The 15,843-nt window shown below is 46.0% G+C and overlaps 1 protein-coding gene across 1 annotated transcript in view; it reads right to left on the minus strand.

Annotated features, from left to right (window-relative positions):
• EDAR (ectodysplasin A receptor) overlaps positions 1-13,813 on the minus strand; it is a 42,285-nt gene extending 28,472 nt beyond the window's left edge. Inside the window, exons 1-4 of the mRNA XM_050922389.1 lie at positions 13,753-13,813; positions 13,137-13,259; positions 10,741-10,922; positions 457-542 (exon numbers count right to left, since the gene is read on the minus strand). Coding sequence (XP_050778346.1) covers positions 457-542; positions 10,741-10,922; positions 13,137-13,259; positions 13,753-13,803 — 442 coding nt within the window. The 5' untranslated portion in view covers positions 13,804-13,813. The remainder of the gene's footprint in view (positions 1-456; positions 543-10,740; positions 10,923-13,136; positions 13,260-13,752) is intronic.
• Positions 13,814-15,843: the final 2,030 nt, after the last annotated feature.

Here is a 15,843-nt window from a genome sequence, read left to right on the forward strand (position 1 = left end):
TTCCCTGCTTCTTCCTATCTTAGTGGAGGGGTAGGGACTCAGCATAGCAGAGAAGTGACTATTTGGAACTTTCAAGTAATTAGAATTCCAGTGTTGCTTATCTCCCAGTACAGCAGCCTCAGAGAAACCTGGAAACTAGCTAGTCTTTAAGACATTGAACGCCAAGAGAGCAGCCAAAGAAGGGTAATTGATCACATATGAGTATTTTTGGAGATGGGGGAGGGGGGAAACATCACATGACAGAATAATAGGACCTAAAATAAAAAGTTCTAATTTCTTTGAATTGTTTGCTTAATTTGCAGCGTGATCTTGCTGGAAGCAGATCTAGCTTTCCTGAGGGACGATTCTGATTTTTGACTGGCATATGCATCAGCACAACACTGAGCTGCATATGAAGCTTCTAGCTGAATCCAAGTCAAAACCGAATGACATACATAGAAACTAAGGAACACTTACATTCCTTGATGTTAGGAGGTGCTAACAAGCATGAGTAGCAAACCATGCCATAGATGTTCCTGGGTCTGTTTTCCAACATGTAGTAACTGCAATAAAGGGCAAGACAAGGCAAAACAATGTAAGTGCATCCATCAGAGTTGAGTACGGTTGAGCAGAAAGCAATTACCCTAAGATAAAATCACTTTTTAAAACTTTTATAACCATTTTAATGGCAACATTATCATTTCTTACTGCCTGATTTGAGACAGCCTTTCTCATCTTCCCTTCCCTCATAAAGGCAGCTAACCCACCATTAACCATACATGACACGAAGCAGCAACATTGCCTAAAACAACATTATTCTGCCTGCTGAGTTCTTGCTGCAATTTACAGCATGCCCTGAAATGAGACTTTCTGAACAAGGACAGTATTTCTTTTCAAGTAGTAATTTTCCAGACAAGACCACCAGCTGGATTTATTTAGTCTTCTGTATACACAACACAAAAATAATCTCCTTAACTAAGGAGGAAAAAGCCAAATTTGAGCAGGCCACTAATCATGACTAGAACCATCACGACTGAGAGAAAGCCAGATTACAGTTTATAGTATTTCAAACAGCTCCTTGCTGGGGATGGTTTATGTTTAGATTTAACGTAAGAGTTATGGTCTGCATTAGATCCCTCTTGGCAAAGAAAAGATTTTCATGTTTTAAACTTCCATTTTCCTCAAAGTTTGTCTCGGAACATGGTAGCAGGGCAGTATGTATGTAAGAATCTCATTCATAGATGAGCTGATGAGTAAACAGTCTTAAAATTTTTGTCAATAAATGACATTCCTATGCTTTACATAACTATTTTTAATACATGGGTCTAATAACTACTACTGAACATATATGTTATGTTTCATTATGTATTTGTTCTATATTTTTCATTGTGGTATTTCAGTACCCAATATACACTTGATCCTGCATAAATTCTGAATTCTGCTTTATTCTGTCCATGTATGCACATGTGACTTTTTTCTGAAAACATTCACATTCAGAAATTATCGCGGAAACTATTAATCAAAATCCTAAAATAGCCTGTTGTATTTTTGTTTTTGTTCTTTACTACATCTCTGCTATTATTTTGTACTTACGTACTTGGACTCGCCTGTTGTTATATCTTATCTGCTTTAACCTCTCAATAACGCTCATTCTTTTTTCTTAGCTGATAAACTTATAATTTACTATAGAATTGTCTTTGGTGTAAAATCTGGAGTATGAATTGATCTGGGGGTAAGGGACTAGTCCTTCAGGACTGGGAGAAAACTGATATGGTATGATTTTTGGTTATTGCAACCATTATCACTAAGTCCAGTTTGTGTGGGTGGCAAGATAGGCTGGAGAGTCTAAGGGGACTGTCTGTGACTCCATGGTAAGACTGGTATAGTGATCCAGCAGTTGACATTTGTTGTTGGCTTGTGGAATCTAATTATAGAATATATACCACCAGTTTGGGGTATCTGCCCTGTTTTTGACAGCGTGGCACTCACAGTGAGCTACTCCAATGTGCCATATACAGTAAAAGCTTTGTTATCTGGCATGTTGAGGGGATAGTGGCAGTGGGGGGGCGGTGCTGGTTAATCAAAAATTCCAGTTACTAAGAGGTAACAATGGAGGGATGGAGTTGAGGCATGGAAGTGCTTTTGGGGTGCTGGATCCAAGTGGCACTCAACCTGGGCGGCTCCCCGCAAGCAGCGACATGTCCCTGCTGCTCCTAGGCAGAGGTGCGGCAAGGCGGCTCTGTGTGCAGCCTCTACCTGCAGGCACCGCCCCCGCAGCTCCCATTAGCCACAGTTCCCAGCCAATGGGAACTGCAGAACCAGCGCTCAGGGTGGGGCAGGGCAGGGGCAGTGCCAACCAGACTTTTAATGGATATCAGAAATGACAGTTTCTAGAGCTTTCCCGTTGTTAAAGTGCCAGATACTACAGATTTTACTGTACATAGAAATAATTACTGGTCTCTTTAAGTATTTTGTGGCCTGCCATCTAATATATAAAATAAGTGATTATAACTACTGTTATACTGAGAGGTACTGGTGACTGCACAGATCACAAACCTCTTTAAGATCGGGTGTGAGCACACTGTTCAATTAACGTAACTATCAAGAAAAGTTAATCACAAGCCTCCCACCAAAGGCAAAAGGAGTTTTGATCCTGCCCAGGAGTTTTGGACCCAGTGGGTGGAAGGGTTTTGCTGAGTACTGTTTGGGTCAGGGCATGTGTGTGTAAGGGAAGACAAAAAATGAGAGAGGCTCATGGCTAGATCAAGAAAGCCAAGCAGCAGCCTGCAAATCTGGTGTGATCTTGGAGAAGCCCAGAGAGAGGTCTAGGTCAGGGGAGCTGGCTGAACAAAACTTGGGCCTGTAAGCTAAGGCACTGCTCCTGTTGGTGTTGGTCCCACTTGTGTTTGGAGAAGAGGAATTTGTACATTTATTGTAAATAAACAAGATGGTATCAAAGAAAATACCAGACTACATCATCAATTTTTACTCTCAAAGGGGACATCTTCAGGCCTCAAACTTTGACTAGCTGCATTCAGGTTTAAAAAAAAAAAAGGGGGTAACATTCAGTTTATTGTATTATCTTGACATACCGAAGGGTATGTCTAAACTACAATAAAACACCCATGGTTGGCCTGTGTCAGCTGACTTGAGCTCATGGGGCTCGAGCTGTGGGGCTATAAAATGGCAGTATAGCCGTTCAGGATCAGGCTGGAGCCTCGCCTCTGAAAACCGATGGAGTCCCCAACATCTACACTGCAATTTAATAGCCCTACAGCTGGAGCCCCACAAGCCCAAGTCAGCTGACATAGGCCAGCTGTGGGTATTTTATTGCAGTGTAGACATACCTAAGAGCGGGTACAGGCTAGCAGATACTGTTTTTTTAGTAGTTTTGAAAGAATGCTCATTCCTTTCTTTTTATGCTTCCTATACCCAGTCTACCTCCCCACCTTTGCCTCAATAGTATTTGTTGGTGGATTGTTAGTGCCGCGTAATGATGCACTGGGAAGCACATAATGAATAAAAGGGAATTATTGCCAAACCACAAGTGAGAATGGCAGGCCAAAGATACTTATTGCTCCATAAAGATAAATATGGAATAGTCTAGATCCAGTGTCTTTTAGCCACAATGGTTTAGAAAAGATAAACAGCCTTTCATTCAGCTTATCAAATCAAACTGAAGAAATATTTCTTGGATTTTTGCCATGAAACAGCATGATGGGTTTACTTTTGTTCTCAAAAATAAATAAATAAAAACATTGGGGAAGGTGCTAGAGGGCATGCAAGTGTTCATCTGTGTTTGAAGAAAGCTCTCCAATCACAAACCTTAATCCATATCTGTCAACTTTAAACAGCAGAATTATTTTTTGTTACACCTTACTATTCACCAAGTATTTGGACAATGTTGGAAAGTATTTACTAATCAAATTATAGCACTAATTGTGGAAAAGGTGGGTCAAGAGCAAGAGAACTGTCATGGATTTGATGGTCTAACTCTTCCACTGTAATACTAATACTTTCCACTTCTCTAACACCTTCCAACCTAGGATTTCAAAGTATTTCACAAGTCTTGATGATTTAAGTCTCACAACATCCCTGTGCATAGATAAGTAGTAGTATTCCCATTTTACACATGGGGAAACTTGGGCACAGACAGCTTGTGAATGACCCAAGGTCACACACCAAAGGCCTGAGTCTTCACTAATATTTATTGTAGGGAATACAGTAATGCCTCACTTAACTGCAACCCGGTTAATGTTGTTTTGTTGTTACGTTGCTGATCAATTAGAGAATATTTAAAGTCGCACAATTCTCCCTTATAATGTTTGGCAGCTGCCTGCTGTGTCCACTGCTTGCAGAAAGAGCATCCCATTGGAGCTAGCTGGTAGGGGCTTGGAACCAGGGTGGGCCTGCAGTTCCCCATCAGCTCCCTTAAGTTCCCTGTGTGGCAGCCGCCCAGCAGGCTATCAATTGCTGGGCTGTTCAGCTGTCCCTCTCTCCACTGCCCTGTGCTGCTCCTGCCCTCGGCCTTGGAGCTGCTCCCAGGCAGGGGTGGCATGTTTGTAGAAATTTTGGTGTTGCCCAGAACCCACCCCTGCCCAAACTCCGCCCCCTCAAACTCCACCCCCACACCTGCCCAAGGCTCTGGGAGGGCGTTTGGGTGAGGGAGGGGTGCAGAAGAATGGTGTGCAGGGGTGAGGGCTGTGGGGTGTGGCTGCAGATGAGGGGTTTGGAGTGTGGGACGGACTCAAGATGAGAGTAGGGTTGTAGGGGGTGAGGGCTCTGTCTGGGGCTGGCAATGGGGGGTTTGGGGTGTGGGAAGGGCTCAGGGCAAGAGTAGTAGTGTGGGGGCTGAGGGCTCTGGCTGGGACTGGGGATAAGGTGTTTGGTGTGCCGGAGGGGCTCAGGCAGAGGGTCAGGGTGTGTGCGGGGGGTGAAAGCTTTGACTGGGGGTGTGGGCTTTGGAGTGGGGCAGGGCTGGGGATGAATTTGGGGTGCAAGCAGGCTGCTCCAGGACAGTGGCCAGAGAGGAGGACTCCCCCCCAGCCCTTTCCCTGCCGGCAGCAGCAAGCTCTGGGGGAGGAGCCCCCCTTTCCTGCCCCCCCCAGCAGCACACTCAGCCCCACCACTGTCACTGCATATGCTCCTAGGGCCCCACTCAGGTCCAGGAATCTCCCTCGCCTCCCCCATGTGGGTGCCGTGGGCTGCTGCATGCACCTCCTCTTCTGCTGTTGCCCCTGACTGTAGCCTCACTGGGGGTGCGGGATGGGGCTGCCTCCTTGCCCAGCATGGGGCAGGAGCGGTGACTGTGGGCAGAGGGGCGCCCCCCTGTGCTGCTGGAGGGTCCTGTCAGAAAAGGGAGGAGTTTGAGGGGGAAGGGCAGGCTCAGAGTCAGTCTGCCTGGCAGTGAGATGGGCGCACTAGGATCCTGCAGCAGTAGTTGCTGCAGGGAAGCAGCATGGAGAAGACAAAGACAGAGATGGCTCTGCTCTGGGGCACAGGAAAGTGAGCGGAGGGCGGGGCCAGCAAGTCAGGGCCATGGGACACTCGGGGGGGGGGGGCGTAGGTGGGGCTGGCAGGGTGCCCCAGCCCCAAATTTTGGTGAAGCTGGGCCCCTGGGACTGAAAATTGCTGGTGCCTGAGCACCACGTGGGTATGGAACTCGCCGCCTATGCTCCTGGGACCCTCCTGCTTGCTGTGCAGGGGTCGGGGGGGAGGAAGAGGGGTACTAATGTCAGGATGTCCCCCTGCCCTCCACTCCTGTACCTCATCTCCACAGGGCAGGGGATGGGGGAGAACACGACAGGGCTCAGGATGGAGGGAGCTCGCTGGCAGCAGCTGTCCTCTCAACTTGCTGATCTACTTAAAAGGGCAATGTACTTAAAGTGGCGTCAGCGTCCTTGAAGGGGCAATGCCCATCTCTCTCACACATATGGTGTGTGTCTGTCCCTTCCTCTCTCTCTCACACATATGGTGTGTGTCTCTTTCTCTCTCTGCCATGATGTCTCCTCCCTCCATTCGTGCTGCCTTGTAGAGTGTGAGGCTACCCAGGGATGAGCTGCCAAAATCTTAGGAACCGGTTCCCTACCAGATCTTCGGTGGCACGGCTGCAGTGGGTGAAGGACCCGCCGCTGAAGACCCGGTAGGGAACTGCCCGGTGAGTACACCTCCCATCCATGTCCTGCCCCTGACTGCCCCCTTCAGAAACCGCAACCCATAACCCCTCCTCGCTCCTTGTCCCCTGACCACTCCTTCCTGAGACCCCCAACCCTAACTGCCCCCCAGAACCCCACCCGCAGCCCAGCTCACCCTCCTCCCTGTCTCCTGACTGCCCCAACCTCATCCACCAACAACCCGACAGACCCCCAGAACTCCCACACGGCGCCTACCCAACTCCTCTTCCCCATCCCCTGACCACCCCCCAAGAGCCTCTGCTCCATCCAACCCCCCCCACTCCCTGTCCCTGCCTTATCCAACCCCCCAACCCCGGCCTTTTACCCCCACCAGGGCCGGGCCGGAGCCACGCCGCGCGGCCGGAATCAGGGCTGGAGACCGGAGTCAGGGCCTGGGATGGGGCCCGGGCTGGAGCTGTGATGCATGGCCGCAGTCAGGGCCCAGCCCAAGCCAGAGTAGCGCGGCCGGAGTTGGGCCCGGGGCCCGGCCCGGAGCCAGAGCTGGGGCCTGGGTCGGGGCCCAGCCAGGAGCAGGAGTTGGGGCCTGGGCCGGGGGCCAGCCTGGAGCTGCACCACGCAGCCAGAGTTGGACCAGGCGGTGCCTGGAGCCTTCCTTGCGCCCCATCCCCGCTCCAGCTCACCTGCAGGAAGCCCTGCTTCCAGTGAATCAGCTGATTGGCGGGAAGCAGGGGAGAGGGAGGAGAAGCTGCGGGGAGCTAGGTGAGCTCGAGCCAGGGGCAGGGCAGAGAGCTGCCACAGATTTTGTTAAATTTAAAAGCCCTTTTAGAATCGGGACAACCGGTTCTAAAAGGGCTTCTAAATTTAACAACCGGTTCCCGCGAACTGGTGGGAACCGGCTCCAGCTCACCACTGAGGCTACCTTAACAACATGTTAAGCCTTGAGGGCTCGGCTGAATGCTAGTTCATCATTTAGCAGTAAGGCATTCCCTGGGAAATATCCCACCCTCACTCCACCGCCTCAACCAAGCTTCTCAACAGGGCCGCCCAGAGGATTCCGCGGGCCTGGGGCCATCGGCAGCAGGCGGCTCTGGTGGACCTCCCACAGGCGTGCCTGCGGAGGGTCCACTGGTCCCGCGGCTCCAGTGGAGCATCCGCAGGCATGCCTGCGGGAGGTCCACCGGAGCCGCGGGACCGGCAAGCAGCAGGGCGCCCCCCATGTGGCAAAATTCTAGAGCCGGCCCTGTTCGGCGGCGGGGGGCCCTTCCGTTCCGGGACCCGACGCCGAAGTGCCCCGAAGACCCGTGGCGGGGGCCCTCCGCTGGCGAATTACAGCCGAAGCGGGACCTGCCGCCGAAGTGCAGCCCGCTCTTCGGCGGTAATTTGGTGGCGGGGGACCCCTGCCGTGGGTCTTCGGGGCACTTCGGCAGCGGGTCCTGGAATGGAAGGGCCCCCCACCGCTGAATTACCACCGAAGACTGGGTTGCACTTCAGCGGCAGATCCCACTTCAGCAGTAATTCGCTGGTGGGGGGTCCTTCCCCACGGAGCAGAAGGACCCCCCTGCCGGCAAAGACCGGGAGCAGAAGAAGCTCTGGGACCCGGCCCTGCAAAAGTTTTCTGGGACCCCTGGGGCAAGTGAAGGACCCCGCTCCAGGGGCCCCGAAAAACTCTCGTGGAGGCCCCTGTGGAGCCCGGGGCCTTGGGCAAATTGCCCCTCTTGCCCCCCCCCCTCTGGGCGGCCCTGCTTCTCAATCATCATGGCTGTGTATGGTATTAAATTGTTTGTTTAAAATTTACAGTCTCTGTGTGTGTGTGTGTGTGTGTGTGTATGTATTTTATATATATATAAAAATAATAGTCTTTTGTCTGGTGAAAAAAAAGTCCCTGGAACCTAACCTCCCGCCCCATTAATTCTTATGCAGAAATTGGATTAGCTTAACATCGTTTTGCTTAAAGTAGCATTTTTCAGGAACGTAACTACAATGTTAAGCGAGAAGTTACTGTACTGCAAATACAGCAGTAAATCTACTTAATTCTCTATTGCATTATTTGAGGTAAGTGGTGTGAGGGTTCACTGTAGCAGCAGGCAGAGCTCTACTATACAGAATAGAGTTTTGTCTAATTATGGACTGAAGGCCACTGATTCCATGAGGTATTTCTGCTAAAGCACTGACGCCAAGATCTATCCCTGGGTCAAGATCACAGAGTTTGGCCCACCATCTTGGTAGCTATATGTATTACATTTCTTAACTGCCATTCTACTCTGCAAACTGAGGCTCTGCCCCTTGAGAATTACTCCCTGTGTAAAAAAGCCTTGCCTGGCAGGGAGCTGCCCACACGCCATCCCACCTCACTGTCCCCATTCAGAAGACAGGCATGAGGAGACATGGCAAGAGTTTGTGTGCTTCAAATAATCTGGCCTAGCAGAGCAGCCCTAAATTATAACAGCTTTCCATAGCTACTTAGGAGCAGCCTGTGGGGCTTCTCTCAGTAATGGGGCCCAAGTCTGTAAAAATAGCACAGTGGGGGTTCCGTGTTTATTTTATCTCAGTAATTTCATATCCAATCGCCTCAGTTTCCAATTAAGAAGATATTTTTCTAACTGCTAGCCCTCCAAAATCACTGTGGGATCTGAAAGTCAAATGAGTCCCTTCTTTCTCATGCATTAGCCATTTAGCAATAGAATCCTCTAATCCAAATTCTGTTTCCACTCCCACCTGTGCAAACAGAGTATCTTCCAATCATGCCCCAAGTGACAGCTGTGCAGCCTTATTGTTTACAGATTGAACCCCCAGTTATACCTGTGCAACTCCATTAGTCTTCTGTGAGGTTGCGCAGGTGTGACTGAGGCCATTATTTAACCTTCATACTTTTCCTTACTGTTGGTGAGGTATGAGGAGACAGTGAAGCGGGATTTCTTTGAGTTTGCTAGGCTGGCAGTTAGATAAACCCTTCTTTTTACCTGTAAACTGAGGAAAATTTCATATTGAATCACTGATGCAATAAATTCAGGGTCTAACTGAATGTCACATAGGGTTGAGAGAGAATTTCCCCCCAGGTCAGATTTGGGGGAGACTTTGTTTTTTTTCCCACCTTTCTCTGCCACACGGGGGGGCAGGTTGCTTGCTGGCATTATGGTTTGCTGGCATAATCTCATTCAATCCCTGCACACAACTTCTATTGATGTCAGTGGGAGTGTCACATATAGACCAAAAGTGTAAATGTGTATAAAAGAAAAATAGTGAATTTTCTTGTAAAATATTTACTTAAATAAAGCCAACTAATATAAAGTTCTAACAAATTGCATGCATATGTATGCAGACATTAAAAGATACTACAGTAGAGACTAAGTTATGAACACCAGAGTTACGAACTGACCAGTCAACCACACACCTTGTTTGTAACCAGAAGTACGCAATCAGGAGGCAGCAGAGATTTAAAAAAGAAAAAAAGTAAACACAGTACAGGAATGTGTTAATGTAAGCTACTATAAAAATAAAGGGAAAGCAGCATTTTTCTTCTGCATCATAAAGTTTCAAAGTGGTATTAAGTCAATGTGCAGTTGTAAACTTTTGAAAGAACCACCATGATCTTCTGTTCAGAGTTATGAACATTTCAGAGTTATGAACAACTTCCTTCCATTAGGTTCTCGTAACTGTGAGGTTCTACTGTGTATCTGAGAGAACATCTCTAATATATTTAATTTGGTGATTGTTCTGTTATGCTCTCTGCTCTCAGTAGAGCTCAAAATGGTAATAAAAAGGTAGCCCTAATGCATGGCATCTGTTCTATCTTCATTTCAAACAATATGACATTCTCTATGAATTCCTTGTTTTTCATCCCTTCTAGTGCTGCCTTCCCATAATAAGTGACTAGTATCAGCCACATAATATTATTATTTTTAATCTCGAGAGGGTGTTAATAATAGGTAAAATGGCTTTAGTAGCCCTTGGTACATCTACAATGCAAAAAAAAACCCCAAAAAACCCAAACCCAAAACCTCAGAAGTAGCGAGTCTCAGAGCCTGAGGTTCATGCTATGGGGATAAAAATAGCAGTGTAGACATTAACACGTGGGCTAAAGCCATGGGTTTGAAACCTGGCATGAAGGTGGTTTCAGAGCCTGGAGTCCACATCCAAGTGGGAATGTCTATTTTTTTTTTTAGCCCTATAGTGCAAGCCCAAGTCAGTTGACCCAGGCTCTGAGACTTGCTGCCTTCATTTTTTTTTTTTTTGCATAGTGGACATATCTTGGACAGCTGTACTACAGAACTACTAAATACTGCACATTGCCATGTTGACAGCTGGTCTTTTTCAGAGGCGTCTCATTCTCTGTTTTTAAGGAGGAAACATGGTCTTTTTCTCCTACTCTGTCCCTCAGAAATATTCCTCCAGTCTATTGCATTTCAATGGGATTAAAGGCACACACCTATCAACTACTACAACTACACAAAAGCTTTCAAATACTGACATCTATTATTTTTACCAATACCATAAATTATGACTTATTGACATAGTACTTATAACCAGGTGGGGAGGAAATAGGAGGATGTCAGAAGTGTCAGTGGGGAAAAGACATTCGAGGCACTTTGAAGGACACATCTGTAAAGATTCATGGTTATATCCTTACCCAGGGAGACAAGGCCCACATTCTGCATCATTCTCTGTATCACCAGGTGTCATGACAGTGGCTCGAAAAAATCCCTCACAATCTTTGTGACGCCTGCATATCTGGTAACCTCCTTTAGAAAACTTTTCAGATGGGCAAGGAACGCAGCCGTAGTCTTCATCTTTGGTGCCATAGCCACAAGTCTATAATAACAGACAGACACTGTATGATAGAACTGCACTTGGTGCTACCATGTAGGAAAAGAGAACACTCTAGTCTGGCCCCATGGCTTTGTAGTGCTATGGAATACCAAATAGGAGAGCCAAGTCTGTGGTTCAGTCTCTTACTATCTGTACTGATAAGGCTGAAGAATGATGAGGAGAAGGCAAGATGTGATTTTTAGGAAGGGAAAGAGGAGAGACTTTTGTTTTTCTCAAAAGCAGCCCTCTTTAGCCACTTATATTATATTCGTGACACAGGACCGGTGCAACCCATTAGGCGACCTAGGCAATCGCCTAGGGCACTAGCATTTAAGGGGTGGTATTTCGGGTCCTTTGGCAGCGACCGCGGCAGCCGGATCTTCGGCCATCCCAGTCGTCATCGGCATTTACCAGAGGGACCTGGGGCGGGGGGCGCAGGGAGGGCCGCCTACAGCAAGTAAGGGGGGACGCGGCACACAGGGGAACCGTTCCCTGCTCCAGCTCACCTCTGCTCCGCCTCCTCCCCTGAGCACGCCGCCTTGATCTGCTTCTCTCCCTCCCAGGCTTGCAGTGCCGAACAGCTGATTGGCGCCGCAAGCCTGGGAGGTGAGAGAAGTGGAGCGGCGATGGTGTGCTCGGGGAGGAGGCAGAGCAGAGGTGAGCTGGGGCGGGGAGCTGCCATGGCGGGGCCACCTCAGGGCGGAGGGGGGAGCAGCCACAGGGGTGGGCACCTCGGGGCAGCGGAGGGGTGGGGACCTGCCACAGGGCTCGGGGGGGGGCACAAGGTGGAAGTTTCGCCTAGGGCGTGAAAAATCCTTGCATCCACCCTGTCCTGAGAGACTCAGAAGTGAGTTTCATTCACTCCTCAACTGGAAAGATGGTGACTATACATTAGGGCAGGGGTAGTCGATAAGTAGACTGGGGGCAAAATCGAGACTGCCAAAAACTTTTGAATGGACCCTGAAATCTTTTTACTTACTTATTATCTTTGGGTTTTGTTTATTTTATCTGGAGACTAGATCTTGACTATACCTTGACCAAGAAATTTGGACCTTGCCAAAAACAATTGACTACCCTTGCATTAGGCCATTGAAGATTAGGGATTAAAGCAGAAAAATTTGGGTGAAGCATTATTGTTCCAGAAGGAATATCAGAGATCTCTTAATTGATGTGGAGGGAAGAGGCTCTGAGTGCTTCTCTTATGGCAATGTTTGCATGATACTCAGTAACCCCCTAACTCTGATATCCCAGATGAGCATTCAGTTTAGATTAAATAAAACATCACTGGTGTTCTGAACTAAAACCAACTGGTTATTACAAACATATTTATTCAGGAATAGCAACTGTGCAAAACTTACAATTGGAAAATTAGCTTATTAAAAAGGTTTTCAGTTATTTGTTTAATATGCAAATTATCTGCTATAAATTAAATAGCTATTTGGGAACTGTAATTTAAAATGTTTCAGAGGCTTCCAAGTTTCTTTAATGCCAAAGTATTTTAGCAGGAAAGCAAAATTAAATTCTCTGTGTGTGGGGTCAGCAAGCATTCCATGGTTTTCCTCACACAAACTCTCCAATGTTAATGTCAGGTTTTTAAATTGCTGATTAGCTGAAATACGGGAACCAAGATTATACTACTGGCAAAACTGTGTGTATGTGTATAATTTTTTTTACATAAGAACTGTCTCAAAGTATTACTTTTAAGAAACTATTTGTGGGCTGTGGTTTACAGGAGCGTAAAAGAGTAAAACCTCAATACAGAAAAGCATTTAAGCACATGAGTAGTCATACAGGCTTAACAAAGTTAAGCATGTGCTGAAATGCTTCCTGGATTGGGTCTGAGTTTCTTTCCTTTCTCTCTACTATACAAATATGATAAAATCATGTTAGAAATCATGTCTATCTATAAAAAAATGAATAATACTTTTTAAAGAACCAACAATTCTTTGCACTTGTACAGTATCTTTTATCCATGGATTTCAAGGGGCACTACAGTCTGCTGAGCATTATAAATTTGGTACGATCAGTAGTAGATATCTGAGATCCATAACCACTTCTGTTTAGCAGTGCACAGAGACACTAAACTGCATTTTCATAACTTATACCCAATGTAAAAACAATCCATTATGAACATTATATTTAATTTCTGTAGGCCATTTTTTCCTATTTCAGCCTTGGGTGTGGCATTTCACAATAAGATTGAGACTCCAAATTTACCATATAAGGCTCTTCTCCTGGCTTGCACTGGGGACAATCATGGCACATTCCAGTGGTCTGGTTATAGTATTCATTTTCGCCGCAGTTAGAATACTCAGCATTAGCAGAGTACACCAGCGACACCTGTCATGAAAGGTTAAACATTTAAAATATTTAATGTAATTAGCCAGTTTTCCTATTACAGACATGTTATCCTTGCCAAACAGCCAGGGTTTGGAAGGCTGACGGATTGACTTTTAGTGCAAAACAGCCTTAATGCTATTGCCTGGAAGTGAAGATAGAATGAATTATGGGTGTTTTAAAACACGCATTCTGGTAAAATGGCTGGTGCCCTAAAACTGTGGGGTTGATCCAGTTTACTAGTACATAAGCACGGAGGCCCCAGTTCATTGAAGCATTTAAGCGCATGCTTAGGTCCTGTTGCAGTCAATGGGACTAAAGTTAAACTCATGCTTTATGCTTTGCTGAATGGGCTGCTAAATGGGGACAGGAACCTGTCATTTCAATTGTTTGTCGAAATGCTATGTTAATTTACTGACATTAAAAGCAAACACCCGCTCCCTCCACGACAGCTGTCTTCGCAAGTTTGTTGTACCTTAGGCAATTAGATACTTACCACCAGAAAAGGGAAGACATGCCTCCATTTATGTTCACCCAGATGAGTCATATCTTCCTGACCCTTTACCTGAAAAGACATGATCAGTCATTATAATGTGCACATTCAGAAATATTCTCAATGTTTTTCTTTTTGGGTTTGTATTCTGTCCTCTCCCCCATTTTACTCTTCAAAGTAAAGGCTGCTTCATTCACAACTTGGGAGCTGGTTTTGTGAGCTGCTGTGAAGATGAGCAGTTCTAGTCTGCTGTCAAAGTATGAACATTTTATAATTAAAACCAAGCAATGCCTGACATTATATAAAGCTCAAAAGAGACACACCCATGAAAAAAATCTAAATATTACTTTAAATGTGAAGCCCTTTCCTCTTCTTGAGAGCAGACTGTCATTATGTAACCCATTCGCTTTGTACCGCAGCATTAAACTTTGTTTCTCCCAGGGAGGGGAAGAGAAGCTGTGGGTAGGGGACTTGGATCTTAGCGGGATACTCTGTGACTTTGAACATATGCAGAGAGCAGGGCAGGGTCACTCAGTTAGAAAAGACCCTCAAACTTCCAGAACAGGGTATAGAAGTTACCAGACATGCCTCGTAGCTATTCTGAGGCTATAGAGGAAGTTTTCATTGTGGGCAACCCACCTTGAGAGTTCATTTCTTCGTTACCCTCTGAGAGTTGAGCCCACCAAAGAGCAAAACTGTGTGTGCGTGTGTGAGGGGGTGCAGAATATTGTAAATAGAATATTTACAAACAGCCCCATGGACTCTGATCAGTGCAGGACCAAGAATTGGGTCTGTTGTGAGGGCTGGGTCGCAATCTCTATAGCACTTTGGAGACAGGCTATAGACTTCCGTTTCACTACCAGCTGAGAAAACCAGTCAGCTATTAAGCCAAGGGCTGGGATGCTGCAAGCTGTCCAAGCACTGGCTTGTTTTCTGACAGGGTTCTGAAGTGAAAGGGCTGAGATGCTGCCATTTCACAAGCTCTGAGGGGTCTAAATGACACACACGCTCTATGGGCACGCTATAAATACTGAGAAGTCATCTCTGCAAGACGATCAGAGGAGAATATGTTATGATGTGTGTGCTAAAGAATAGAAAATTGTATGCTGAAGCCTTATACTGGAATGTGAGTAACAGAAACTGAAGAGTGGAAAGTCTATACAAGGAACAGTTGTAGATTTACTGTCTAATAGCTTGTGTTTAGAAGTTATTCATAGTATTCCAAATACTATTACAATATTTCATACTATATACGATGTGTTTTGTGTGCATTAAATGTTTCTTTTTCTCAGAAAATGTATTTTGCTCTGTCTTTGAAATTGACTGAGAATTTTGAACATCTGTTTATGCAGATTTTACATACAATAGCCCTGGGATTTAACTCTGTGTAATGCTTTCTGAAAAGTCCTCAAAAGACACAACTTTGGCCTATGTTTCAGGTAAGCAGGAAGAATGAGAGTGTACAGTTATACAGATTATTGCCTGAGTTTTCTTCACTCCCTGTTACAATTGCATAACGGAGCCTAATTCTACAGTCCTTACTAAGATCTACTGAAGTTGGGGCAGGAAGGCAGATTGTGAGCACCATTACACCTGCAGCTTAACTGACCTTCTAAGGATTCCCCCTTCACAGGAACCAGGAAGAATGCCCCGGGGGCATAGAATTAACCTCAGTGGATACTGCTCAGTGCTCAGCACTTCTGACAAATAAGCCATAGCTTTAGGAGCCTAACTTTAGGTATTAGGTAGAATGACAGTAGTTTAAAAGAATTCATCACAATCTTTGTGACAGCTGCATCTCTGGTAACTTCTTTTAGAAATATTTGCAGATGAAAAATGTTAGGCTCTTTTTAAAAATACTAGCTATAGAGTCTGAACATAATTTTTCATAAGCATTTCTGAAGGGGAGCTAATGCTATTTATTGATTTTGTAGTGTTTTTTGAAAAAAAAAGTAGGAAAGGAGGTACAGATCCTTTCTATAGCACAATGAAGAATATATTTAGTGGTACCGCTGCTACAGGGATTTTACAAATTAAAAATCTCAAATAGTTGAGGAGTGGCTGTAATACTTTGGTTATTGCAGATGCAAACTA

This window comes from Gopherus flavomarginatus, chromosome 1 (assembly GCF_025201925.1).
Source record: "Gopherus flavomarginatus isolate rGopFla2 chromosome 1, rGopFla2.mat.asm, whole genome shotgun sequence".
Classification (NCBI taxonomy): Eukaryota; Metazoa; Chordata; order Testudines; family Testudinidae; genus Gopherus; species Gopherus flavomarginatus.